Raw genomic sequence first — 27,910 nt, forward strand, 5'->3', positions numbered from 1 at the left:
TTGGTTTTAAGATGCTTCTTGGATTTCTATAATTGTAATCTACAGCAGTTGAGAAAAAAAGACTTATTAACCAATTAGAAAAGGAATGTTTGCAGCTGGAAAAGGATATATGGAGACAAAAAAGTACCTATTTGTGCGTCCCCAGACTGCTCCTGAGGTCCTATGCGAGTTACTCCTTCCTGTAAAGAAAAAACACAGCAGCTATAACCACGTCTGCACAAACAAAAACATCAAAACAACTATCTGGCATGAAGACATAAGCTGGTGTTGCTCAAAAGACAAGCAATAGTAGTTACAATGACTTGACACTATGATCCTCCGACAACTGTTGTCCCTTTTCTTCTAATCTCCACTTAGCTGACAGAAAATATATATCATTTGTTTACTTTGAAGTCTTATCTAATGGGATAAAAGGCTTTCTTATATGGTGTCAAGACCACATGTGCTCCCAGGTGGCCTGAGCTCTTCACATGCAGGAAACAGTGTAATTGTCAGGCCTAAGGGTACGCTTGTCATTGTCAGAATCAGGACAGCTTAAGCTCCCCTGAGTCCCAGCCTCAGAACTAAGAGCCTCTTACACAACTGAGCTTTATGCATTGCGGAAAACGTACGCACGGGGAGAGACGGGAGATCGACAGGACAGTTGGAGGGTAAGATTTGAAAAGAAGAGAGAGAAGAAACGCACCTTTTCTCAAGAGTTTTTGTGGCAGAACAGAGAGAAATAGCAGAGGGAGGAGGGGAGAGAATCTAATAGGGGGGAAAAAAGAAAATTTCAAAGTTTTAGTCGAGACAGCTGACAAATCAGTAACTTGAGAGATGGGGGGGGGGGAGAAGAGCAAATGCAAACGTTAGATTGAGGGAGTTTGTTACATGTTGTTCATGCAAGTGCGTATTTTTAGAGAAACAGCTCGTGTGCAAATGAGTGATGTGTCTCTTGGGATGAAAAGAAAAGTAGACAGAAACAGGGAGTTAAAGTTAGGGATTAGTTCCACATCGATTCCATATATAACAACCAATGAATAACACTGTTAACTTCTCCATTCAGTCCCGTATTTCTCATACTTACTTTATATTCTTATATAAAACAAAGTACTGACAGAAATCAATAGAGAAATGACATCATCAAGAGGAGACGATCAAGTGACCAAAATACAACAAAGTTCTATCCATGAACCGTACCCTCAGGTGATAGAACACGACCCCGGTGCTGAGAACATCTCTGTCCAGAGCGACCAGGTGCGGTTGTAGTGAGTTAATGAGGAAACCGGCTCGCTCTCTGTTGATGTCCACACTGTACTGCTCCAGCAGCTCCTTCTTGTCTCTCCAGCTCTCCGACCAATCCTTCGTTAGCTGCTCCACCTGAGGATTAGACAAAGAAAAAAAGACAATAAGGGAAGGAGTTAAGAGAAGGAGTTATAACCAGAGTGGTAGGTATTTGTGATAAGGGACACGAGCGCTAGCACCAGCAACACCTTCTCTACCTCTATTTCCATTACCTGTGCTTACAACACTGATATATTTAATATCAAAGATCATCGTACCTTTTTCAGCTGACTTTATTTGTACATTTTAAAAGTCCAAACCTTAATGTTTACCTCACTTTTCTTCAGAGCGGTTTTAAGTCAGAAAATAAACATACTGAATAATAAGATTAAGATAGTCCTTATATAATAACTCATGATATGTACCTATTTAAGCACAGGTTCCATAAAATCAGAAAAATGTGCTGTCAATCCTGTACAATTAACAGTGAATTGAACTTTTTTTTAATGGAGCTTATTGTAAATATTAAAATTAGGAAATATCAACAAGGGTTACTCAGCCAAATCCTCTGCTACTCTTTATTAAAAACACTTCTCATTAAGTCTCTGCAGCAGAAGTTAATAGTCTGAACCTATCTTAAAATCCACAGAAAATTGGAAGATATCTGCCCTGATGATGATGTGGGAATTACTGACAACAAAAACATTGGCCTAGCAGTTTAAGTGTACAGAGGCTATAGTCCTCATCGTAGCAGTCGTGAGTTCGACACCCAGCCTCGACAATTGGCTGCATGTCTTGTCCCACTTTCTGCTTCCCACATTCCCTTCCTCTTTTCAACTGTCCAATCAAATAAAGGCAAAAATGCCCCAAAAATAAAACAATAAAAATAAGCCACAATAAATAATAAATGTATAGAATCAAAATTGGCTTAATTGTTCATTTTTTAAGAACCACACATCTACTTCATGGGACAAGTGTGTAGGAGTAGGAACACAGTTTTGCCTGACGAAGGTCTTGGACTGAAACATTGCCAATAAATATTTTTTGCAAAGTTGAACCATGTGCAAGATTTTTGTAATTTTATAATTAGTTAATTTTAACATCAGAGTTTTCTGAGTTTATGCATCCCTAAAAAAAATCTGGATAATACAAGGATTGAGTTTGAAAACACAGATCTTATAACTGGAATGATCTGTTAAGATTATATTTAGAAAATTTAACAATACATCTGCACAAAATATTTGTATCCCTCTGTCTTAGGTAATACTGTTACTTCATTAGAGGCTAAAATTCAAGACCCATCTGTAGGAATAATGCCTGGCTGCAGCATGCATTTGTAAGGATAGAGTAATCAGTAGGGCAGTGATGTTGAAGGTGTCAAGAAGAGTAGTTAGAGCAGTGAACTTTGTGTAAATCTGTTGGGAAAGAAAACTTAAAGAAAGCTCTCTAACTTGATGTGTCAAGGACAATGCCTGGCAGGTGTAACATTCTGCATCGATACTTGGTTACCTTAAGCTCGTTCTGCAGCACGATGTCAGAAAGATTTCCATCCCTCTCATCGCTCAGGGATGGACTGGGGTTCCGCTGCTGTCAGCCGAGAGGACGAAAAATAATCAGTCAACATACCGTGTGAAAGGAAAATGTCATATGCTTCAATGCAATTCAATCTTTACCACCCGTGGGAATAAAACATGTCACAAAGCACTCCTCTAAACATTTGTAAGAAAAACTTGAAATGTGGGAATCTTTCATATTCAAAGCCTTATAGTGCCAAGAGTGTGCTCTTTGATGGGGGACCAGCAGGATTTGTCCCTGGGAGAGCAAGCACAATGTTCTATCAGCAAAAGGTCACCATACCTCCTCAAAGCTGAGCAGCATGCTCTTCAGCCTGTCAATCTCCTCTCTCAGCTCCCTGATCAGCCGAACATTGGCGTCCTGCGCAGAGATCACAGCACACATTAACCTACTGAAAAACATTTTGTTCAGACATTTAGTCCTGTCATTACACTCGAAACGGGCACTGACCTCGTTAACACGAGGCTTGTTGACAATATTTCTGGCATGGGCGGCGTAGCGCAGGGTGCTGAGGGTCTCGTTGTAACTGTTAGCTGAGGGCGATACGGCTGCAACAAAAACACAAAAACACACACAAAGCAATTAGTGCTCTGATCAAAGAGGACATGTGTGTAAGATTAAAAGTGGGACTAAAGGGAACGTACCATTGTTTTCCCAGTATGATCAGGCTACTGCAACCCATTACTTAAAGAATAACCATCCAAAATCCAAGAAAAAATATCTTGCATGGGTTAGGCTAAAATGATTTTTTATCATTTTATATTATCTTCTATTTTGCAATGCAACAGCTACAATTACAAAGGGCTGCTGTGAGAAATATCAAATATATCTGAGTTAAAGAGCATGCAAGCAGCTCTAAAATATAGGGGGGTCAAACTAACACACAACAGTGACAGCATTAAGAAACATAAGGTTTCCAGGTGGATACAAGGTCAAGTTAACAAATCAAAATGTGCAAACTCACAGCCATGGGTCCTTTTGCACGGCTAACATCAACCCCACTTACTTGCAATCATGATGGTCTTGGAGTTGCCGCCCAGGCTGTCTTTCAGCAGCCAGGTTAGGACAGAGTCTCTGTAGGGGATAAAGCAGTGCCTCCTTGCACCACCACCTCCTCCTCCGCCTGACAGGGAGCTGCTGTGGCTGCCCACCGTGCTGCCATCGCCCTCAGAGGCCATGCTGTTGATACTCTGGCAGCTGCTCGACATCTGGGAGTTCTGGGCTGTGGAGGCAGAGGGAGAACAAAAGGAGCAAGTGTTGAGGGATTTAAGGACTGAGGGGAAAACTGTGTGGAAAAACAGGAAAATGTGGCAGGAAATGAAGGGATATTTGGAGGTGTATGTTAGATTTACTGATTCAAACTATCATTTACCAAGAGCAGATATGACGATGCCTAAAGTGACCAGTGACTTGTTGATGTTTGAGCCCTCTGTCAGTCTGTCCCTGCAGTAATTGGGGTCCGCACGCTCACTGTTAGACACAGACATAAAGACAGCATGAGGTTCATGTCAGTTGCAGCAACAAGACTGTGATTATCCTTCAAGAGTGCGAGTTAATCTAAAGGCAATCGCCAAGATCCACTAGGGGGCAGGTTTGTCAATGACTTTGGCTCAAAAGATTGTGATGGAAAAAAAAGAGAAGGAAATATCAGTTTCACCTCCCAGCCAAGTCCACCAGGTTTATCTTGCTGACAGTCTCCGAAGGAAGGTTGTTTTCGAGGATTGCCTGCAGAAAAAACAAGGGTAATGAAGCTGTAATTTGCACAAGATTATGATGCTACAGCTAAAAATAAATAATATCAACATTACATATGTGCTAGGATCTGAGGAGTCAAGGTTGGCTAAAGTTAGACAGAAGATCTTGAGTGTAGCTGTGTGAAAGACGACTGGGCAAAGATAATGACCTGTGTGTACTGGATGGTGAAGATGGCGTGGGACCTGCTGCTGGCGTCATGGTTGTGGGTCGCTGCGGTGATGCGGTTGGCGATGCCCTCCTCCAAAAGATCCATAGCCTGCTTGCAGTTGGAGACCACATGCTGGGACAGGTCTAGTGAGAGAGAAACAAACAGAGAAAGAAAGCAGAGAAAGAAAAACGCAAAAGTAAATAAACAAAGAGGGTCAGTGTTTAATAATGTAGCTGCTAATTGACCTACTTCTCACTGTGGAGTGTAATCCATGTGGAATTCAGGCTCAGGAACTCTCAGAAGTAATGACTCCAGCTTTAGCACTTTTTATTCATGTGTGTTAAAATGTTTGTGATTTTCAGACAAACTAAAAAACGAAGTGGAGTAATGACGTGTGAAAAACACAAACAGGAAGTATGTCTCATCATCTGGAATATGTTCCCCACAGCAGCAACTCTAACGATGCTCTAACTTGTGGCGTGAGTCACACACGCTAAGTGTCGGTTGAACACGTGCCTTCACTGCCTCGTGATGCTTTAACACAGTTCCCTAATTTTTTGTTCTTAATGTGAAAACTCAATTACAAAAACTGGATTAATAAATGATGTAGTGGACACATGTTGATAGTGTGAGAGTCATGGAGTTCCTGATGTGTTGTGTGTGTTTGCGTGTGTGTTTGTGTGTGTGTGTTCAAGCGCTCTCCTTGGAACCACAAGGAAATGATTTCACTTCCTCTGTCCAACTGGGATTTCTCCTGATACAGACAATGAGTGGATGTGGGGCTTTAAAGGCTACAGAGGCTGGCGGATGAGAGAGAGAAAAAAAGATGAAGAGACTAGAGAGAGAGAGAGAGAGAGAGAGAGAGAGAGGAGGAGAGACAAGCTAAAAGAGGACCCTGGATTAAAGCAAGGACTGCCTATTTTGGACCTGATCAAAAAACGCAACAACGGAACAAAATCCCTCTCTCACCACATACCACAGCGACTTGTAAACTAAACTTACAAGACAGGAGCATTACTCAAAACACTGCAGGCCATGTTTCCCATCCAAGCCCATAACTTCACAAAACTAACTATGACATTGTAGAGACACAAGATTCAACCTTTGTTTTCCACTCTCATCCTCACTCCCTTCATCCTAAGTGCTTCAGACACCTTATTTTAACATAACAAACTACTGTGGTGTGTTTGTACACATTCTACAAAAGCTTATGAAACATTTCTCGGAGTCTCACTTTATCATAACACCATAAAGTTTAAATCTGCAAATATGAAAAGTTACACTGTGTCTGATGCGTAAGGTTGCTGCAAGGTTGTTTAAAATAGTGTTTTATTTTAATCGGAGTGAAATTATCCAGGCAGGGTAATGAGAATTTGCAGCCTCTAGACCTCTAGTTAAGTACTTAATCAGTTCAACAGACGGAGAAAGACGGAAAGTGGAAATGATGTGTTGATTTATGAGCTCAACCATTTTTGCAATTACACCTGAAACTGTGGGGTCATGTTTGAATACAGAATTTCGATCATAATCCGTTTAATTAGTTCTACTTATTTTGTGTTTCTGGGACTGTACTTTGCACAATCCATTAGCTGCTAGCTTTCCTGCACAGGTTCACTTTCTGGAAATGGAGAAATGCATATCGATAAATCAGCATGCATTTGTGTTTTTTTGAATTTGAATCACTACCCACGTTTAATCCACATTACTTTACAGGCAAATAAAGTAAGCAAAACATGCAACAGGTGGGGGCAACATTCACCTTGAACATAGGGTCCTTTGTCAGGGTGTTCCCGTACTCTCAGGGAGGCTCTCTTCTTCTGCTCTCCTCCTCTCAGCAGGTCTCGCACACGCTCGTTGTAGATCTCAAGGAAGCTGCAGGGACAGAGGGATGAGACAACACTGCTATAAACACACACACATATGTCATACCACATATATCTTCATGCAAGGACTGATCTTTACACGGCTACGTTAGCTACACCATGACTAGGAGGCAGACAACAGAGCACAAGTTGTTTGAGGTGAGTTCATAAACTGCATATTCAGCACGTTTACCCTCATGACACTTTATTTGGAAGACAGCAGGAGAGACAAAAGAGGTAATAGTATATGACAATAGCTGTATTTGAACCAGGTCATAGTCATGGTTACACAGTCTACATCAGGGGCTCCCAAACTTATCAGCCCACGAGCCCCAACATTTTCGTGCCAAAGACTTGTGACCTCCACTGGGCCTAGAAGTAATACCTGTGATTAAATGTTGCTTTAGCTGGTCTGCAGAAAATGAACCTACCTATATACACATGTGGTTTGTGGTTCCCATGCTGTTTTGAATTAACCTTCTGCTACTGATTTTATTGTTAATTAACTGTTAACTAACCCTAACTTTAGGAGTCACCTGGCAACACAGAAAGGCAGAAAACCAACGACATTTTTTTTTAATTTGAAGGTTTTATTTCACATTTAACAACATTTTTTTGTCCTTATTTTTACAATAATGGGTTAAATCTGGAGTTTTAGATTACTTTAGAAGTGAGTACCACTTTGGGAACCCTGGTCTATATTACAGACTTCTGAGGGCCCCACAAGCACAGTCTACACTCTGGATAATAATCTACAAATATCAAAATCTCTACTTTATGCACAGGCTAATATGCTGGCACGTACATTTTCAATGTGTGCAGATAATGTTAAAACAGAGCTTTTTAGAGCTTACTGTATTCCTCTTTATACTGCCCATTTGTGGTGCAGTTGCAGTAGAGCTAAAATGAAAAAGCTTCTAGTAGCATATAATGATGCAAATCAAATTTTCCTTACCAAGATGGACCAGTGCAAGTTTTATGTTTGTATCAAACAATGTCCCTATGTTTCATGCTGTACTGAGAAATTTGATGTATAAATGTATGTGTCGCTTCGCTGATTCAGAAAATGAATGAGCTCACTCAGCCCACATTAAGAGACACAAGGTATTTTTCTTGCTTTTGGAAACATTGGAACAAATGCCTTTTTATTTTTTAATCAAAATGAATGTGTAAACTGTAGTCATATGATGACATGTATTTTACTTATTCTTAGTCTTTTATATTACTCTTGTGCTGATATGGAGCTATGGGTCTGAAATAAAGTATATCTATCTACTTTTTTCATGCATGTGAAAAAAGCTGAGTTGAAGAAAGGAAGCTACACCCCAGAAAGACTAATACACGTTGTAAAACTAACACTGCCTTCAAAAAGTTCACTTTCACACAGACAAGAAAATCCAGTTAGTGATTTGCACTGTGCTGCCAGAAGCTTTGAAGCATAACTGTGCAGTCTTATTTGAATTTCCACATCCGATTATTTCAAAAGGGAAAGACTATCAACACACGTTACCTGATCTCCACCCTGCTCGAGTTCTGCCCGTCAGGAAAAGTGTCTTCAGACCTAAAGAGACCCTGTAAGAAGAGGATGAATGCAATTTACTTCAACGCCAGATTCTGAAGTAGTTGAATTATCAAGGCTTGGTATATATTGAATGCAACAATCCGTTGACGTACCTGACAGATCCGAGGTGTCAATCCAATGGAGCCCTGACAGCACAGAGAAGAAGAAGAAGAAGAAGATATGGGAGAAGTATTTTGACAGTTTTCATGTAGAACTGGGTCAGAGTGAGACGTCTTTCTGAGCAGAGGTTTTGCTAAGGTTGTTCCAGTATCAGTGCCAATGTTATATGCTTACAGTACCCCCTTAATGCAGGATCAGGTATAGCGGGTAGTACAGCTTAATATGTGCTGATTAGTGCATATTAGCTCACCCTGTCGGGGGTCTAATCCGCAACCCGCTCGCTCTACTTTATCCCGATACATAATGGTGTTTATTTGGATGGATTGGTACTCAGTTTTTTTTGGGGAAAAAGCGGTATGGGAACATTTCTACAGTCTGCACGTGTTTATTTTCAGTGCAGCATTGTTTGAGTTTGTCAAACAATGCCATGTGCAAAGTGAAAAGCAAATAAATATGATCTAATGTAGTGATTTGGGTGTTCTCCTCACCTGTGTTCCCATCATGGTGTAAGTCTTTCCAGATCCTGTTTGGCCATAAGCAAATAGACACACATTGTAGCCCTCAGAAGCTCCAGACAGCACCGACACACCCAGGTCCTGGAACACCTGAGTAGAATTGACAGACACACACACACACACCTTCAATCACAAATGCACAAAGAAGGACAGCTTAAAGGATGTCTAAAAATAACTAAGTGGAGGCAGACACGTGAATTCAACTCACTGTTATTTTCAAAATGTCAAGATAATTAATAAAGATGTTGATTCAGGATGAAAACACTCAAATATACACACTGATGATGGAAGTGTGTTAAGAATAAAAACACATGCAGGCACATCTGAGGGAGTTTACTGAAAAGTAGCAGATTAGGAGTTAACAGTGAACACAATGACCTTGATTTTAATCACATCATGTTTTCACATCAGTGTAGCTCTACACTAAGGTTCCATGATCACAATGCGGTGGCACCATGCCACTGGCGGGAAGGTTACGTTGCTTCCTGCTTAGGTGCTTGGGTAAAAAGGAGCAGGGAGGTAAGCTAACACTCTGGGTAAACAACTTTGCAGTGTGTTTTTTTGGTGAGAGAAACAAATGTGAGGGTAGGAGGACTTTGAAAAGTGACTGGGTCAGGAAAATAAACCTCGCCTAAAAGCATGGTGCTGAGACGGGAGGATCCGGGGGAGTCCCAATCAAAACAATCAACTGAGGCCTCTTGTTTTCCTTCTCTCTGTGTCTGCATTGGAGAGCCGGAGTCTGGAGATTATTAGCATGAGTTGGAATCACAACCACTTGTTTTTAGAGTTTATAACATTAATGCGTTGATTTTTAGTTTGCAGTGAGAAATGGTATATCGCCTTGGTATAGGCTTGACTGTTTTGCGTGACCTTGAACTTAGTTAGAGTTATTGCAATGTGATAGCAAATTAAAGCTTGTAAGCCTGTCCTATTAATTGAACCACTATCAAAACACTATGTTAGAGGATGTACTGAATGTGTTTGCAAAGAGCCTAGCATGTGAAAAAAAATGTGATGATATCCTCGTCACTTTAATTGAGATAAAAATATTAAAAACACTTCCCAGCAAAATGCATCACAGTTAAAGCTCCAGTGAGGAGTTTTTTAGCTGGTTATGAAACACTCTGAAATTTATACTACTAGAGATGTAAGGTTACACTCAACCCACCATTTGATTCGAATCCCAATTTTGGGTTCACAATACGATTCACTCATGATTCTCTAACCATTTTCAAGAAACTGTATTAAACTCAATATTTGAATAATTATTCTGTTTCAATTCTCAGATATGGACAGTTACGATATATATTTTTTCTCTTATATTTCATTGTAAACAAAGTAATCCCTTTTCATTTTTAAGGTGTGTTGTAACTCAAATAAAACCACTGCACTTGTTTCAGAACCTTGCAAAAAAACCTTAAAATTACCATACAAAAATAACTTGTTGGAAAATTTCAGGACAATTATAAAGAAATGGAATGTGAACGATTCCCAAATCAAAGTATTAAATATGAAATATCAGCATATCTGCAAGGTCTTCACGTGCTGCCGCCATGGCGGTTATCCTCTACCCAGTGAATGACGAGAGCACCGCAAGAGACTTAAGGCTGATTTATTCTTCTGCGTTGAATTGACGGCGTAGCCTACACCGAGGGTCCACGTAGGTCCCGTACCTATACAGAGTCCGACGCATGTAGCTGACATGCACCTCCTCCAAAACGTAACTAGGTGTAGAATCGACGCAGGGCGCAAGCTCTGTGATTGGTCCACTCAGCGGCATTATGTTTCCCACATTTACAGGACTTCCAGGATCCGGGACATCAGCCGCACATCAGCCATGTATTTCATCTCCTCCTCTCTATTCTTCATGTAATCATGTCTGTACGATAAACAGCAACATGTATCAGCTGTAGATTAACATAACATGCTCTGAATCTCTGTGGAAAAGTAAACAGAGATCGTAGCGGGGCCGGAAGCAGGTGTCCAGCTATCAGAAAGACCACACTGCCCTCAAGTGTTTCGGCGGAGCATTGCTGCACGACACGGACACATCGACGCACAAGTATGTGGTGCTCATGTCCGCGTCAGCCCCTGCTGCATAGGGGAGACGCAGAAGTATAAATCAGCCTTAAATGATGTTGAACAAGCAGAGAGAAATGCAGATAGCGCCCACTACTGTTCAAAAATAATATTGCAATACAAATTTTGTTGAATCTTTTTTAATCCACACTTATTTGTACCAGCTTTTTTCATATGGGTATTGTTAACGTCTGAAAGCACTGCGGTGAGGTTGGTGTCAGAAGGAGTGATTGACAGAATGCTACTTTTGTTAAATTTTCCACTGCCCATGTGATGGGTGATATGAGACTTTTAAAAGACAGAAGAATCAAACTTTTTCATAAAAAACTCTACCTTCGCATGTAAAGGACAAGATCGGAAAAGATCTTTGTGTCCAGATGGGGCGCCAACATCTTCACAACTGAAGGTTTCTCACAGGATCTTTAAAAAAGCATTACAAAGCAAAACTGACTCCAAGATCATAAAATCACATCATCGCCCTTTATAAAGGTTACAGTCCTCTCTATTGTTGTGTTTTCTTTTGATGAGCAGAAAGATCCTGAATCAGAACAACTTCCTGAGGACATGAGGCCTCATCTGCAACCCAAAAGCTGTATAAGTCCAAAGGCAACAAAGGCCTTGAGGGGGGGGCCGCAACCTGATCCAGACCAGACCTGAGACACAGCACATTCCCCCCCAGAACCAAAACACAACCTGGAGATCAGCGAGGGATCCCCTCCCCATGGCCTTGGGGTCTCAGACCTGGACCACAGATACCGGTGGGGTGAGTACACAGAAGAAATTGGGAGGAATGCTCTGAAAGCTACTGCAATCTCAAAGGATCAAACACAGGAACCGTTTCAACATACCTCCCATGTGTGTGAATGTGTGTGAGCACCAAGCTCAGTCAGGAGGAGAAGCCAGAACCTGGAGCTAAGCCTGTGTATACTCTGGGCTTACAAAACGGTGGGAATAGGTTTAGGTTGGATGTGGTTGAAAGGCCGGCGCCTTGTGAAAGCAACCTGAAAGGGTTCGATGGTCATCTGGTTGTCTTTAGGAGTGTGTGAATATGTATGTGTTAATATTCAACAGCCCTGAGAATCGTGAAATGTTAAACACAGACACAGTGGAGTGGATCTCATAGAGAGGTCTTATCTTACTGCAGTAACCCACTAACAGAGCAAAAAACCTGTCTGTAAACTGACACCCAAGGTTGGACAACTTGGTTTTTAAAGGTTATAATGAATGTTTTGTACCTGCTTGGAATGTTTATTAGCATCATTATCTACTAGAGTTGCATAAATATGAGTGTTTTAGTTCAAAACGCTTAAATGTTTAATGTGCTATCAGAGAAGAAGAAGAAAGCAGTAAATGTTTACAATAATCAAGCGGTAAAAAAAGACTGCTTTGGAAGTTTTGCTTGAAAACATAAATCTGTACACATAAATGTATGTTTATCAACTAATTGAAGTACACCCTCCCACCTGCTCGCTTGACCACTATAGGGTCGAGAGCCTTCAGCCGCTCGGCCCCCCGCCCCTGGAACTCTCTCCCCCTGTGCGTACAAAATTCCACCCTTCCCACCACCTTTAAATCCCACCTAAAAACTCACCTTTTCCGTCAAGCATACTCACTCTAATCCATCTCTTTGGGACTGGAATGACTTCCCCTCCCCTTTCACTTTTCTAGTATTGTATCTTTATTCTAATGTATGTATTTATTTACTGTTGAGTGTTGCTTTTATTATTGCTATGTTGTAAGGTGACTTTGGGTGTCCAGAAAGGCGCCTATAAATAAAATGAATTATTATTATTATTATCATAAAACTAATCCATGCTTTTTACTGAGATACAAAGATTTAGTCTTCTTGCATTCAGATTACTCGAATCATTCATCTAGTTCTTCAAAACACAAAACACTGGAGCTGAGGGATGGCAGATAACTCAATCAAAACAACATTTTTACAGGGATTTGAAGTAGAAATGATGCATAAGTAATGTATCCGGTATAAATCCCAAACATTGTCTGATCCCAACCTCTGAAAAGTGAGGATCTGCCATATGTATCTACTGTTTATCGAAGTACAGTCTGTGAATTCTTTTGTGCCTGTTGGACTGTTAAACAGTCGAAACAGGACATCAGTGGATTCAATCTGGGCTCTTGATACATAGCATACGCAAGTTTCACTGTTGACGATATACAGACTATCTCAACTGCAAAGGACAGATTGTTTCAGATTCAAGTTAACAGAGGCAGTGTGGACATGTGGACGACAATTAGTCTGAAACTGTTGGGTTATTTTCAAAATTAGAGACATTCTGGGCCATAATAAGTCTAACTCTGAGTTCGATTTGGGGTTAGGGGATCCCTAATGATGGAAAGGTTCTGTACTTTGGTTTAATAAGCTATGATGTCATTTATTAAAAAGATGAGTATTCGTGTAAAATACAGCTTTCTGCTTGGATGAAAGAAGTAATAACAGAGGAATGGTATAAATCTGTGCCTCCAAATCTCAGCGACTGGATGCACAGTGAATTTGATCTGCGCAATGGAGAGGATGACTCGCAAGAACAAGAGAAATGGACATTTTTTGTGACAGAGGAAGACGCTACCTCTTTGTGACTCTCTCTGGATCATAGTGGACTCCGAAATTATACGTTTCCATTATTTTCAAGTCAAGGTGCCCCCACAATGAGGTTTATCTATTGTCTGTGTTTGTTTGTGTTATCTGTCTCTGTGTATACTATGAAAAAGAACAAAAGAAGGTATCCAGACTAAGCTGTTTATCACAAAAGATCTATACAGACTAATCAATAGATTTCCATAGATGTCTCTGTAGCCTAGACAACCAGGAGCAGACAGCAGCCACGTGTAACTTGTAAAAGTTCTGCCTCGACGGCTGTCTTACTGGATGACCTTATAAACCTCCCAACAGGCACAGGGGCAGTGACGTCATTACCCCTACACCAAGGAATCTACATGAGTAGAGACTGTTTTTCACCCCAACTTAGCATTATCTTCCTCAAAGATTACCACGTACTATAATCTTGTGTGTTGGGGATTGTCTATTCTAACATAAATGCCAAAAATTGTGAATATGTGTAATTTCTAAGAGCCAATTTTGATCTTTTTAGATGGTCTTCTTATTGGATTGACATTTAAACATATTCAATCTGTTATTTAAAAAAATGTCAAAATAATGTGTAATGTTTGGTGATTTTGAATAAAAATGACTATAGCTATAAAAGAATCATTAAAATAGTGGCTGACACATTTTCTGTTCACCATTACAAATATCTGACATCATACAATCTCTTTTTTTTTTTAACATCTAATTTTCTTTGTTACATATCTGACAACAAATGTGAAAGTTTGCAGTCCATTGAAATCTAGACCACCAGGAGTTACCCCCTGCTACTCAGCTGAATGAAGGCTCAAACATGAAGACAAAAAGCAGCCCCGCCCCTGTCTTGTCCTCATCCTACTCTTCTAAAAAACAGACACAGGCACCCTCTCCTCCCTCAAACACAGAGAATCAATACAGCCCTTGTTAAAGTTGACCCTCTTAAATTCACTCCATGGAGGCTACGACGAGGCTGAGGGTCCCTTCAGGCTTAGCACAAAGAGCAGGAACTTTCACTTCAACCGTGCACTCCCCGTCTCTGATCTTGACTTTCTTTTTCTCCCGCTGCACTTTTCTTTTCGTTTCCTCGTTTCCACTAAATTTGTTTTCATGAAAGTCTGCAAACACTTGAAATAACCCCTGAGCAAAACCACAAGAGGAAACCAAACTTATTTCAACCTATTGAGAGAATTGAAAGTGCGACTGAGTTCCACTACACAGGCCATGTGAGAACATTGAACACCCTGTTTGTCATCATTGTCACAACTTAAATCTCTAGACTCACATTTGTGCCCTGGTGCTAGGGCAGCTGAAACCGTCGGCCCTTTGACACAACCCACTTACACAGTTGGCAGCACCCTGCAGCATTGGGAATTATTTTTGGACGAACAAAGCAGTTGAGGTAAGAGACAGGTTGCATTGTGGGAGTGGAAACGTACTCCAGGATCAAATGAAGCAGGAGGAAAACAGCCTGGAGATAAAGTGACTGAGGCCAGAAACAAAGTAAGTGTGCAGGCTGGAGGGTCGCTTCAAAACCCTCTTGGGACAGACTAAACACCTCCATTAACAGGAAGGGGGTTGCCATCAGCAGACCCCTGCACACGTGTGTGTGTGTGTGTGTGTGTGTGTGTGTGTGTGTGTGTGTGTGTGTGTGTGTGTGTGTGTGTGTGTGTGTGTGTGTGTGTGTGTGTGTGTGTGTGTGTGTGTGTCTCTGACTAATTCAGAGGAAACAGCACCCACAACAAGGACAAAGCCTAAGAGTTTGCTTCCCTCTCTGAAAATAAATGCATAAACAATCAAACAATGAAGGAGGAAAAGCAGAACATAGATGTTATTCTTTTGCAGGAAATGCAGATCAGATTTATTGGGTCAAAACAGAGAGCGAGGAAGGAAGAGCGAAACAAGGCTTCTGGGTTAGAAAAGGGAGGCAACAAGGCGGCAGATCAAGCAGAATGTACGGTGTGCAGGTTAGAGCTGGGCGATATTACAAAAGATGTTATCACGATCATTTTTTCCTTATCAGTCAATATCGTTAATTATCACAATAAAAATCCAATCATTATTTCATTTAAATTTAAAGGCAGATTTTTGCAAGTTGAAGAAACCAGACGATGTGTTAGTTTGTATCTGGATTTAGGATTTTGACTAGCTTCTTGAATCCCTCATTTTAGACAGTGCTAACAGTAAGCAGGTCTTTTGTGTGAGAAGAGATTTTTGTAAGTCTTAGTTTGTAGATTCTTATTTTTCTCAGGTTGAGATACACAGATTTAATTACCCACATCTTGAAAGTGTATTTAATTAAGTGCATTAAGTTAATAGTTAACACAGAGTCAGCACAGTATTAGTTTTAAGACTGCTTTGAGGTAGTAGGTTTTGTGTTTTCTTCAGTGTCACTGTTGCTTCTTTCAGCTGTGTTTACTTTCCGCTCCAAACCTCTTTAAGCCCCGCCTACCTCTAACCCTGCAACATGATTGGCTGTTCAATGTCGTCTTTTGCTTCTGTCTAATGTTTGGTGGCAACCACAGACAGTATAAAATATGAACGTAGTATCCGTGACGTCACCCATCTGTTCCTGAGAGCTGTTTTGAAGCCAATCGACGGCGGCAGCCATATTGGAAATGCGGAACTCAACCAGGCAGAGTGTGACGTAGTGTGAGCCTCTTAGCCAACAGCTATGTGTTCCTGACCGGGAGTCACGTCAGTCATGTCCTTATTTGGGCAAAAACTCGTAATCTTATTATGTTCTGAACCGTTGCGTTAGAAAAAAATTCACCCCCCGTACAGTGTGTGCAGATAGAGAAATTAGCTACGTAGAGCCAAAACATTTTTTGAACCAGGCTGTAAACATGTTTATTAATGCTGCAAAGATCCTCTTTTTCCCATTGATGTGTATGTGGTTTCCGGTGTTTCTGCAGCCAGCCTCAAGCTGATTCTCGATGAACTGCAGTTTATAACACTGGGTTTCATATTTTGAGACCGAAGGTTGCCGCTTGGTGGCAACTAGTGTTTAAGACACATTAGCGCCCCCTCCCTCTCCAGTGGTTGGAGGATGTAATTACAGGTTTATTTCTATCAAAATTTTATCAAACATTTGTTATATTTATTTCGAGGAAAATTAAATCACGATAATTATCGTTATTGAATTATCGCAAAACCCTAGTGCAGGTTGCAATCTAGAGGGTGACACGGGAGTGGATTTTCACTCCTGTGCCATCCCACTCCCACAGAAAAAAAATCTTGTTGCATCCCAATCCCGGGCTGGAGCCCAAAAAAAATCCTGTACCTTCGCACTCCCGGAAAAATGACTCCCCCTCCTGCACCGCTCCCATTTGTTTTCTTCCTTTAGTCTTTGAGCAATACATACCTCAAAGAACAAAAGTGCATAAAGGCATTAACTTCACAGTTCACATACTGTACCTGAGTTTTGGAAAACTAAGACCCAAGCACTCATCTTGGTTTAGGTGTACGCTCCACTTGTGGTTTTTGTCAGCACTTCACTTTCACTTCACATCAGAAAACCGGTTCGTTTTTGCATTATTTGCGAACGCAACACAGACGTGCTCCTCCGCCTGCAGCGCACTAGTCAGCTCTTCAGGTCTGCAGCTTCAAAGTCATAAAAATACAACTAAACTTAATAATTCCCGAAAAAATGTCAGCCTCTATTACAATCCAACACGTGTCAATCTTCATCAGTATGAACTTTATTTTCAAATCATCTCTTTCTTGTCTCAAATATAAAATGGATTTCCAAGCTCAGGCAATTCCAAGAGATGGAAAAGAAACCAGGCTACTGTAAACACATTTTACGCATGCTTGACGGCCATTTTTAAACCCCGTAGTAACACAAAGAGAGATGTTATCTTCAACAATCCCACTTTGGCAACTGACCTCCAAAGGAAAGCTGGAGTCATGTGTGAGTCTAAGTTAGACCAGACTTCTCTGAGGGAAATGAGGTCTTCTGAAAAACAAGGAACCAGCTGGGTTTCATGCCAAAGATCTGCACCCCGATAAGAACAGTGCCTGTTTTGAAACACGGGGCACAGTTTTGTTTTGCTTCTTTCCCAAGGAGGCAGCCTGTTTGAGCACAATGTTAAAGTGAAACTGATAAAGACAGGCTAACATGAGTGAAAAAGTAATGGTGTCATGCTTCTGTAATGAGTTAAGTCCTGTAATCACCGGCTGTGGAGAATGCCAATTGCTGGTCTGGTTTTATGTGGCCCGCTCTACGCTAAAGCCTGGAGAAGTATTTATGTGCAGTGTGCGTGTGTGTGTGTGTGTGTGTGTGTGTAAATGTGTGTAAGATGTCGTCAGGGGTGATGGCAAACGGCCAGACAAGCAGAATGAAGCACTTGGCCACATTTAAAAACTTCAGCTTCTCGTTTCTTTTGCCAGGACTGACGCAACCAAAAAGAAGCAAGATTCATTTTCCCTCCGTTTCTGTGTTCCCTGAGAGCATGTATCTGAACTTAATGCACACAACTGAGACTGTACATGAAAAAGACAAATGCAAAAGGAGATGCAAATTCCTCCAAAACTCTTGAGTTTCCAAGACTGGACAGCTGCGAGGAGAGCAGAGGTCCCTCGGTTCTAGTCCCACGCTTTCCAAGTGGGTCACACAAACACAACAGCTGGGCCCTGAGCGAAAGCTAAATGCCTTTGTTTGGACGCAGGGAATAAAATGTCATTGGAGATCCTTGTCTGAACTTCCTGCTAGGGTTCTGATGGAGAGAGTCAGAGGTAAAAGAAATAAGCAGAGACAGGACACAGACAGGGAGATGAATCACGTGGAGAGGAAGAGAGAGGAAGCCATTTGGCCGGAGTTCAACCGCACTCTCGTTTGTCACACTAGAACAGAATTTGTAGGTCAGATTAGCATGAGAGGGCAGAGAGGCTGAGAGAGAGGGAGGAGAAAGAGACAGAGATATGAGGGCCAAACAGACAGGCTGCTCTTCATTACTCTTCAGGCCTCCCTACGCATGGGAATAAGGGAGCAGAGAGGAGGGAAAAAAGAGGAGCAGAAGACAGAATAGTGAAAGAAAAATGCAGACAGAGGGCGGTGTGGCAGTGTATCCCTTTCTTTAGCTTCCACTCTTTTAGTAGCTGACCCTGGGGCAAAGGCTAGACTTAGAAAAAATAAATAAAACCATATCTGAAGAGAGTTTGGGGATTCAGTGCCCCTCCCCTGGTCCTTGTTAAAGGGGCCAAAGCACAACACTATAGAAAGGAGCTGCATGTTACACTCTTTATGGCAGGCTGGAATGACTTCTCCAGGCTGCAGACTGATGGGAGCCCTGCGTGAGATCCATATGGTACAGTATAGGTTCCCTAATTCACCGGGGATTATACTGGGGCGCCATTAATACAGATTTGATCATCTCATTAGAGAGTCCATACTTTTCTGTTGGTGCATATATATTCAAACTGGGACAGATTGATACTTGGTAGACATGTGTTGGTAATAAACATGTGATTTGTGGTTACTTGTATTTCTGTTCATGTTGCCAGCTTATTTCAAAACTCAAAGAGCACATACATCCAAAAAGGCTGCAAAATATTCCACTCGTAAATATGTTTATGGAAGAAGTGCATGAAACGCACAATGATTGGCTGCATACCCAGAAAAAGATGCAGCTGTGAGATGGAAAACAACAAGTTTTAAAATGTCCAAATGAATAGATATCCTTAAAAATATCCAGGGTTCCAAGCTGATTCCAATCCTGGACTTATTTCCTCCCTACATCTTCTACAGATTTGTGATTTAGATATTCTGCAACGGCTGCAAATTTTAATTACATCTTAAATCACGATTTCCCACAATTGAAGAAAAGTGACTGATAGCGATTAATTGTGTCTAAAATGCGTGCTCCGTGTGGTCGTCTATTGACAGTTTCAGGATATACCTTACCCATGTAAATCACAGCAGGTTATATATTATCAGGGTTCCCACTCTTTTCCAGAGATCATTTTCCAGGACATTTCCAAGACATTTTCATTGATTATCAAGCTGGTATGACAGTCTAAATTTAGTTCCTAATTTAGTTCCTAAATCGTCTAATATGTTCCTCTCAGTGGAAGTCTACATTGAAAGACATGCAGTCTATGGCTATCAGAGTAATCATCTCTCACATACTTAAAAATGATGGCAAATTGATAATAGAATAATGCAACCACAGATGTACAGCACTTCACTTTATTAGTGCAACCAAGTAACAATGATGGGCAACATCTCAGCTTTCTCTTTTCTCAAAAAATATAAAATGAGTTAAGAAAAAAACAAGAGCCAGCAAAGGAATCAGGAAGCTGCCTTACTGAAATAATTAAATAATAATAATAATGATCAGAGGATCAGTGCATTAATGACATAAATAGAACTGAATGACAAAAATGGCCACAAATGTTTCTCAACTCAACTCAAACTCAAAATATACCTGCTTAATCATGATATTCATCCTGCTAAGGGGTCAATATAAAACAAAGCATATGTCACGTTCTTTTATTTGAGTTACCGTAAACTCTGAAAAAATCACACCGGTGTAAAGACGCATTCTGTATTTGAAGATCTCTCAGAATTAAAAAAAATGTAAACTGTCTTCCTGCGTGGCGATGTCTATTATGATCAGCGATGTCTACATCGTGGAGTTTCTGTGTCGCTCTTTTTGTTCCGGATTTTTCTCAATGCCAACCTGAAGACATTAATAATGTTTGCTTGAGTTGGTTCTGTTTCGGTTTACCTGAGATGGTTCTGGTTCTGTTTGCTTGAGTTTGGCTCTGGTTCTGGTTCGGTTCTGGTTCGGTTCTGGTTCAGTTCAGTTCTGGTTCGGTTCAGTTCTGGTTCGTGTTCGGTTCTGGTTCGGTTCTGGAATGGTTCTGGTTCAGTTCTGGTTCGATTCTGGTTCGGTTCTGGTTCGGTTCTGGTACGGTTCTGTAACGGTTCTGGTTCGGTTCTGGTTCGGTTCTGGTTCGTTACTGGTATGGTTCTGGTTCAGTTCTGGTACGGTTCTGGTACGGTTCTGGTTCAGTTCTGGTTCGGTTCTGGTACGGTTCTGATTCGGTTCTGTTCTGGTTCGATTCTGGTTCGGTTCTGGTTCAGTTCTGCTACGGTTGTGGTTCAGTTCTGCTACGGTTCTGGTACGGTTCTGGTTCAGTTCTGGTTCGGTTCTGGTTCCGTTTGATTCAGGTTCTGTTTGAATGAGTTTGGTTCTGGTTCGGTTCAGTTTGCTTGAGTTCGGTTCTGGTTCGGTTCAGTTCGGGTTCAGTTCTGGAATGGTTCTGGTTCAGTTCTGGTTCGATTCTGGTTCGGTTCTGGTTCGGTTCTGGTTCGGTTCTGGTTTGGTTCTGGTTCAGTTCTGGTACGGTTCTGATGCGGTTCAAGTTCGGTTCTGGTTCGGGTCTGGCTCGGTTCTGGTTGGGTTTGATTCTGGTTCTGTTTGAATGAGTTTGGTTCTGGTTCTGTATGCTTAAGTTTAGTTCTGGTTCTAACCCTAACCCTAATCATAACACTAACCCTAACCCTAATCATAACCCTAACCCTAATCATAAAACTAACCCTAATCATAACACTAACCCTAATCATAACCCTAACCCTAATCATAAAACTAACCCTAATCATAACACTAACCCTAATCCTAACCCTAACCCTAATCATAACTCTGACCCTAATCCTAACCCTAATCCTAACCCTAATCCTAATCATAAAACTAACCCTAATCATAACACTAACCCTAATCATAACACTACCCCTAACACTAACCCTAATCCTAACCCTAACCCTAATCATAACTCTAACCCTAATCCTAACCCTAATCATAACCCTAATCCTAATCATAAAACTAACCCTAATCATAACACTAACCCTAATCATAACACTACCCCTAACCGTAACCCTAATCATAACCCTAACCCTAAATATAACACTACCCCTAATCCTAACCCTAATCATAACCCTAACCCTAATCATAACCCTAATCCTAATCATAACCCTAACCCTAATCATAACCCTAACCGTAACCCTAATCATAACCCTAACCCTAACCCTAATCATAACACTAACCCTAATCCTAACCCTAACCCTAATCATAACCCTAATCCTAATCATAACCCTAATCCTAATCATAACCCTAACCCTAACCCTAACCCTAATCATAACCCTAACCCTAACCATAACACTACCCCTAATCCTAACCCTAATCATAACCCTAACCCTAATCATAACACTAACCCTAATCCTAACCCTAACCCTAATCATAACACTACCCCTAATCCTAACCCTAATCATAACCCTAACCCTAACCCTAACCACAACCCTAACCCTAACCCTAATCACAACCCTAACCTTAATCACAACCCTAACCCTAATCACAACCCTAACCTTAATCACAACCCTAACCTTAATCACAACCCTAACCCTAATCATAACCCTAACCCTAATCATAACCCTAACCCCAACCACAACCCTAACCCTAACCCTAATCACAACCCTAACCTTAATCACAACCCTAACCCTAATCACAACCCTATCCCTAATCACAACCCTAACCCTAATCACAACCCTAACCTTAATCACAACCCTAACCCTAATCACAACCCTATCCCTAATCACAACCCTAACCCTAACCCTAATCACAACCCTAACCCTAATCACAACCCTAACCTTAATCACAACCCTAACCCTAATCACAACCCTAACCCTAATCACAACCCTAACCCTAATCACAACCCTAACCCTAATCACAACCCTATCCCTAATCACAACCCTAACCTTAATCACAACCCTAACCCTAATCACAACCCTAACCCTAACCCTAATCACAACCCTAGGATCAGGGTGAGAATGGTTTTGTAACAGAATAAATGCACAAAATTGGGCAATTATAAGGCTTCTCATAAAAACACTGTACGTAAAAGGGTTTTCAACACAAACCATTAGTTTTTGCAAAATTAAGGTAAAATATACGGCTACAAAAGATCCAAAAGATCTAACCGTCGCGTTAGAAATAAATTCACCCCCGTACAGTGTGTGCCGATAGAGAGATTAGCTACGTAGAGCCAAGCTGTTTTTTTAACCAGGCTGTAAACATGTTAATTAATGCTGCAAAGATTGTCTTTTTCCCATTCATGTCTATGTGGTTTCTGGTGTTTCTGCAGCCAGCCTCAAGCGGATTCTCGATGAATTGCAGTTTATAACCCTTCCGCATGGGCTTCATAGTTTGAGACTGGAGTTTGCAGCTTGGTCTAAACCTGTATTCTATTACATTCTGTGTCTACGTAATAACACAGGAACCTAAACACGAACCAGAAAGGTGGTTTCTTATCACTGATTGCAAAGGCAACTTAGACTTTACCTCAAATAAAGCCAACAGGAAGTGCATCTATCATATTTGAATTCAAGTTCTATTCCTCTGCTGCTTTACTCTGTCTTCATGAATGACTGTGGCTGTAATAACAAGCACTTCCTAAACATTATTGTGGACTCTGGCCAATTAGAACAGAAATGCTCCTTTGTTTTGATAAATTAAGGATCAATAAAGAAACTATTGGCAGGTAATGATTTGCATTTCTACAAAATAAACAAATAGAAAAGTTTCCACCAAGGTACCTGGAACTTTATCAAACAGTCAATTAACAAAAGAACGACTTTTGGCAGTGCGTTTGCTTAATGACAGTGCTTACTTTTAATGCACTCTGCACCTTCTGTGATGCATTTAAGTCCCTCTTGTTTCAGCTCCTCTCATCCTCTGCCTTCATTGATAGAAAGCTGCACGTTCATGCATAAATCACAGGTGCTCTTCCAGTTTCCATATGGTGTACATCTCATTTTTCTTTGTTGCCAGCATGCGGTTTATTTAGCGTCTTGTTTGGGGTTAATTCAAACCAGGCTGAGCTCAACTCTACTGGACCGTGTTGAGGGGGAGTAAAATGCTCACGTGCGTGCGTGTGCATGTGTGTGGAGGATTCTTCTCATACACAGAGAAGCTATTCTTTCCCCGAGTCTCCAGCACCACTGACACAGAGACCTAGAAACACTGAAATCACATCGACACAGAGAAGAAGAGGAGGAGGAGGAGGAGGAGGAGAAAGAGAGGGGAAAAACCCCAGCAAGTCGAATCCTTTTGGTGATAAAAAACAGCATTGTGCTCTGAGACGAATGCTCTGCTGTGACGTCTTTGGCCTGAAATTTAACTGCGAAAAATTACTTAGCCAGGCAGCTGTGAGTTTGGCAGGCGAGAGCCGGGGGTTGCAGAGGCACAGTGGACCCCCTGCCCCATTCCCCTCCTGTCCACCCCTCCTCCTCTTGTTCCCCAGGAATTCACATCCTCACTTTCTCTCCATCTCTACTCAGTTTCTCTTGCCTCTGCTTCTTTTCCCATGTCTCTCATTGTCATGAGCAATAACAAACTGATTGGGGTGTGTTAATAAATGGTGGAAAAAGCATTTGCTCAGTATCTAGGCAAAAAATAGAGGCAGCATTTTAACAAATAGCCCCTCAGTTCCCTGCATTAGCTCAACAGCTGGTTCCCATTATGGAATATGGCTCTCTTTTAAAACCATTCTTTTTCCCACCTGAGAAAGCAATCCTCCTACCTCTCAGCTTAACCTTTTTTCACAAACTGTTTCAAACATAGAACTTCAAAAACTTTACCCCACACATCAAGTAAAATATACTTTTACCTTATGGGAACGCCTTGTTTACAATAAAGCAAGCACTACATATAGGTTGAGACACCGCATTGTAGTCGGATGGAAACTGCACATGTATCTTGTGTGAAGTATCAATGAGGCGTGGATGTGAGCGGTACAGTGCAGGATTGGGGAACAAGGGTTGGGAATCATGGTCTCTGAGGGGCACTGGGTGTGGTGGGACAGTACTGGACTGGACTGGAAAAGCAGGAGTTGGGATCCCCTTTCCCCTCTTTTCCTTCCACCACAGCCTCAGTTTGGCCCTTAGGGAGTACAGTGCAAGACAGATGCAGAGAAAGCCCCTCCTCCTGCTCTGACAAGAGAGCAAGCCAAGATATTCTTTCAAACCATGAGAAAATCCGGTGCTGGCAAAAACAGCATCAACCCATTAATGTGTTAAAAAATGTGTGGTTGGATGCAAGAAAGCAACGACATGCGTACCCTATCTTGAGAGCAATGGCACTTAGTGAAATGAAGCGACACAACTGTACCTACATTTTGGTTGTGGTTTACAAATGTAGTAAACTGAGCACTTTGACAGGCTCTTCACTGATCTCTAAAGATTTGTTTCTGGTGAAATAGTCAAGAGCGTCTCTTGACAAATCCACCTGCCATCAATGTGCATTGCTGCTCAACAACACAAACGCTGTGTTTTCTGCTTTTTACGTCAGGAACTGTCTGAAAACCCAACAGAACAAGTCTCATTCAAATGTTGCAAACTGTGATGTGATCAGAAAGCAGCTGACGTGGTCATCTACAAGCTTCTTTGTTAAAGAGACGATTCTTTGGATTCTGGGTCAGGAAAAGAGGTCAGATTTAAACCCAGCAGCTCTGTCCTTCGCTGGTGTCCTTTCACCCACCACGAGTCGACAGAGGAATGTCTTGATGCAACAAGGCCACTGTGACTGGACACAATTCTGCTGAGGATTCAGTCGTCCACAGCCAGAGAGAGGAGGGAGGAAAAAGGAATAAGGAAGAAGTGTTGTGTTGTCTGTCGCTCTGCAGAGTGCGTAGGACGTCATTACAGCTCTGTCTTTCTCAAACACATACAAAGGCCCCTCTGACGAGAGTAGAAACAGGGCTGTGAGGGAGAGGTAGAGGAGAGGACTCCCTCAAGTAAAAGGAAGCAAAAAAGTTAGTTAAAAACTAAGGTTGCACCTTTGTTCTGAATCATGAAACTTAATGTACTAATTGATAACACTCCTGTGAAAAAGAATCAAAATAAATAGGCATTGAAGAGGTTTCCTGCAACTGAATTATGCACCACTTCCTCTTGATCTGAAGCCCGTTTCAGGTTCCAGCAACACCCTCCAATCAAAGCCCCACACGATATCTAATCGTCCAATCAAAGTGCAGACATGAAAAGCGAGCTGCCTTTAGCCATGCCATGTCTGAGGCAAATAGACTTCTGGGTAACAGATGGAGCTGATACCATATCCCCCGAGTGGCCATCTGCGTAAAAGCATACAGCACAACATAACACACACCCCTCTTGTTGTGGTTTGTCTACAAGGACACATCGTTTCCTCTGGGAGTTTTTTTGGTGCAGTTTTTGTGTTTTCCCAATTTTAACTTGTGACACAAGCCCTGGTTGGCACGCACTTGGTCTCCAAGGGTGTGTATATTTAGGGAGGGTTTTAACATGGCATCAAAACTAGAAGAACCTGTTTGTAAGTTGAGCAAATGGTTTAATGTTGAAAAAAGATTCCTTAAGGGCATTAAACTTATTTTACAAGCTGTGAGAATACTGTCAGTAATACTCCATTAAATAAGACAACCTGTAATTAATATGAAAAGATACAATGTGTTGTTGTTTTCTTCCAGGAGACCTATCAGCGCTGGTTCTTTTCCTAAGTTACCCTTGTGCGTGTCTGTAAAGGGGCTTTTCAACAGCAGGAACTTTCCCCAGAGGGACCTTCTGAGGAACTCTGTGTGTTTCAATAGCAGAAACCAGGGTCTAAATTTACAGTAGTTCCAGGGTAGTTGATATACCCCTTAAAAAAGTCCCTGCTGGGGCGCCGTTGGTCTAGCAGTCTAAGCACGCACCACATATACAAGAGGCCATAGCCCTCGTCGCAGAGGTCGCAGGTCGCAGGTTTGATTCCAGCCTCAACCATTTACTGCATGTCCTCCCCCACTCTCCACTCCCCACATTTCCTGTCTCTCTTGGGCTGCCCTATCCATTGAAATATAACTTTAGAAAAAAAAAAGTCCCTGCTTGGGGGGGTAGTACTTTCAGAAGGTCCAGGTTCTTTAGGGGGCAGGGCCTACAATACTGAACATGTCTCATTGGTAGAATATACTGTACGCAGTGTGTTTATCTCATCCACCATCCACAATAACATTACACCCAACTGTGATCCACTTGATTCAATTAACTTCTTAACATTCGTTCTCTGTCAGCTCCCGGTGTTACAGTTTGAGGAGTGACCCTGTAAACTGGTGACTTTCAGTTAACACTATCAGTGTTTACAACTGCTGTTGAAAGACAGAAGGAGTTCTCGGGAGTGCATCCTAGTTCAGTTTTTGTTAAAATGTCAAAATATACTAATCAGATCTGTATTTAATGATAACTCAAGCCATTTGGGAGGGATGCGATCGGGTGAAAGTTGCCAGTAAACAGGGTCGCTTTCTACACCGAAACACTGGTCGTTCTCTGCTAAAGCTTTTAAAATCTGTTGTCTTGCTTTCTTGCGTTTTAAATCCGCTTTGCTACTAGAGCTTGTCTCCTTCCAAGTGTTGGTTCAATGAATCCATTTGCAATGCCATAAAGCACCATCAGCACAAGCTAAATCTCCTCCATGCTAACAGGCTTATTGTAGTGTTGCAAACGAAGATGCCAGCCTTTCTGTTGCCTGATATTGTGCTGTATGGCCTTCATCTTTTTCTGGCAGTTTAGTGTAATAACTTTTATTGTTTCTCCATACGTAACTGGCCTGATTTGCATAATCTTCACAAGACTTCAGGCCGCAGTGAATGTGAAGACAACAATGGGCCACGGTCTCCTTGAAGAGAAGTTTCTGGAAATAAAAGTTCCTGGTACTTCTAGTCAAAAAGCACCGTAAAGGTGCATTTCGACCAAGAGTTCCGGGGTCTTTTAGCCCCAAGAACTACTTTACCCTGAACTAAAAGGTTCCTCTGCCCCCATTGTTGTCTGCATTTTGACCGCAGGCTGAAGTCCCGGGTAGTTTGTGCAAATCAGGCCAGTTACGTATGGAGAAAAAAAATTATATTAAATAATATTTTGAAATCTTAATAAATAACTTAACTAGTATGCATTCCCAGGAACCCCCTCTGTGTTTCAACAACTGTGTAAACTCCAGAAACACCGTTACATTCAGACGGAAGTCCCAGGACCTTTGAAAAGTACTAACCCCAAAGCAGAGGATTTTCAGGGGGAGATTAACTACCCCTGAACTAAATTTAGGCCCTGGTTCCTCTGGTCGAAACGCATGTAGTTCAGGGGCAAAGTCCCTAGTTCCAAGGTAAAGTTCCTGCAGTTGAAAAACGCCTTAAGAAAAACATTTGAGGCACTCTTTATTTTTTGCTATATTTCCCCTTAAGACTGCTACAAGTTTGAGCTACAGAAGTAACATCAGAGAAAAACTTTGTCAGAGTCTAAGACTAAGTCCACTGGATGCTAACTCCGATGTTATCTCCATCCCATAGGATGTAAATGATAAAATTGTGGGAATATTGTGACAGTTTGCTGGGAAAGCCAAATTAAAAACCCATCAATGGAATACTGCTTTA

At 41.5% G+C, this 27,910-nt stretch overlaps 1 protein-coding gene across 2 annotated transcripts in view; it reads right to left on the minus strand.

Annotated features, from left to right (window-relative positions):
• The window catches only part of stard9 (StAR-related lipid transfer (START) domain containing 9), a 56,254-nt gene that overhangs the window by 17,129 nt on the left and 11,215 nt on the right, over positions 1–27,910 (minus strand). The window contains exons 4-16 of one of the 2 annotated variants that reach the window (XM_034675362.1): positions 8,773–8,889; positions 8,278–8,310; positions 8,114–8,175; positions 6,501–6,613; positions 4,742–4,884; positions 4,496–4,563; positions 4,211–4,308; positions 3,845–4,060; positions 3,289–3,386; positions 3,121–3,198; positions 2,773–2,847; positions 1,180–1,359; positions 128–179 (exon numbers count right to left, since the gene is read on the minus strand). In XM_034675362.1, coding sequence (XP_034531253.1) covers positions 128–179; positions 1,180–1,359; positions 2,773–2,847; positions 3,121–3,198; positions 3,289–3,386; positions 3,845–4,060; positions 4,211–4,308; positions 4,496–4,563; positions 4,742–4,884; positions 6,501–6,613; positions 8,114–8,175; positions 8,278–8,310; positions 8,773–8,889 — 1,333 coding nt within the window. Of the gene's footprint in view, positions 1–127; positions 180–1,179; positions 1,360–2,772; positions 2,851–3,120; positions 3,199–3,288; positions 3,387–3,844; positions 4,061–4,210; positions 4,309–4,495; positions 4,564–4,741; positions 4,885–6,500; positions 6,614–8,113; positions 8,176–8,277; positions 8,311–8,772; positions 8,890–27,910 lie in introns of both variants that reach the window. The other variant, XM_034675361.1, reaches the window with a different exon arrangement.

This window comes from Notolabrus celidotus, chromosome 22 (assembly GCF_009762535.1).
Source record: "Notolabrus celidotus isolate fNotCel1 chromosome 22, fNotCel1.pri, whole genome shotgun sequence".
NCBI lineage: Eukaryota > Metazoa > Chordata > Actinopteri > Labriformes > Labridae > Notolabrus > Notolabrus celidotus.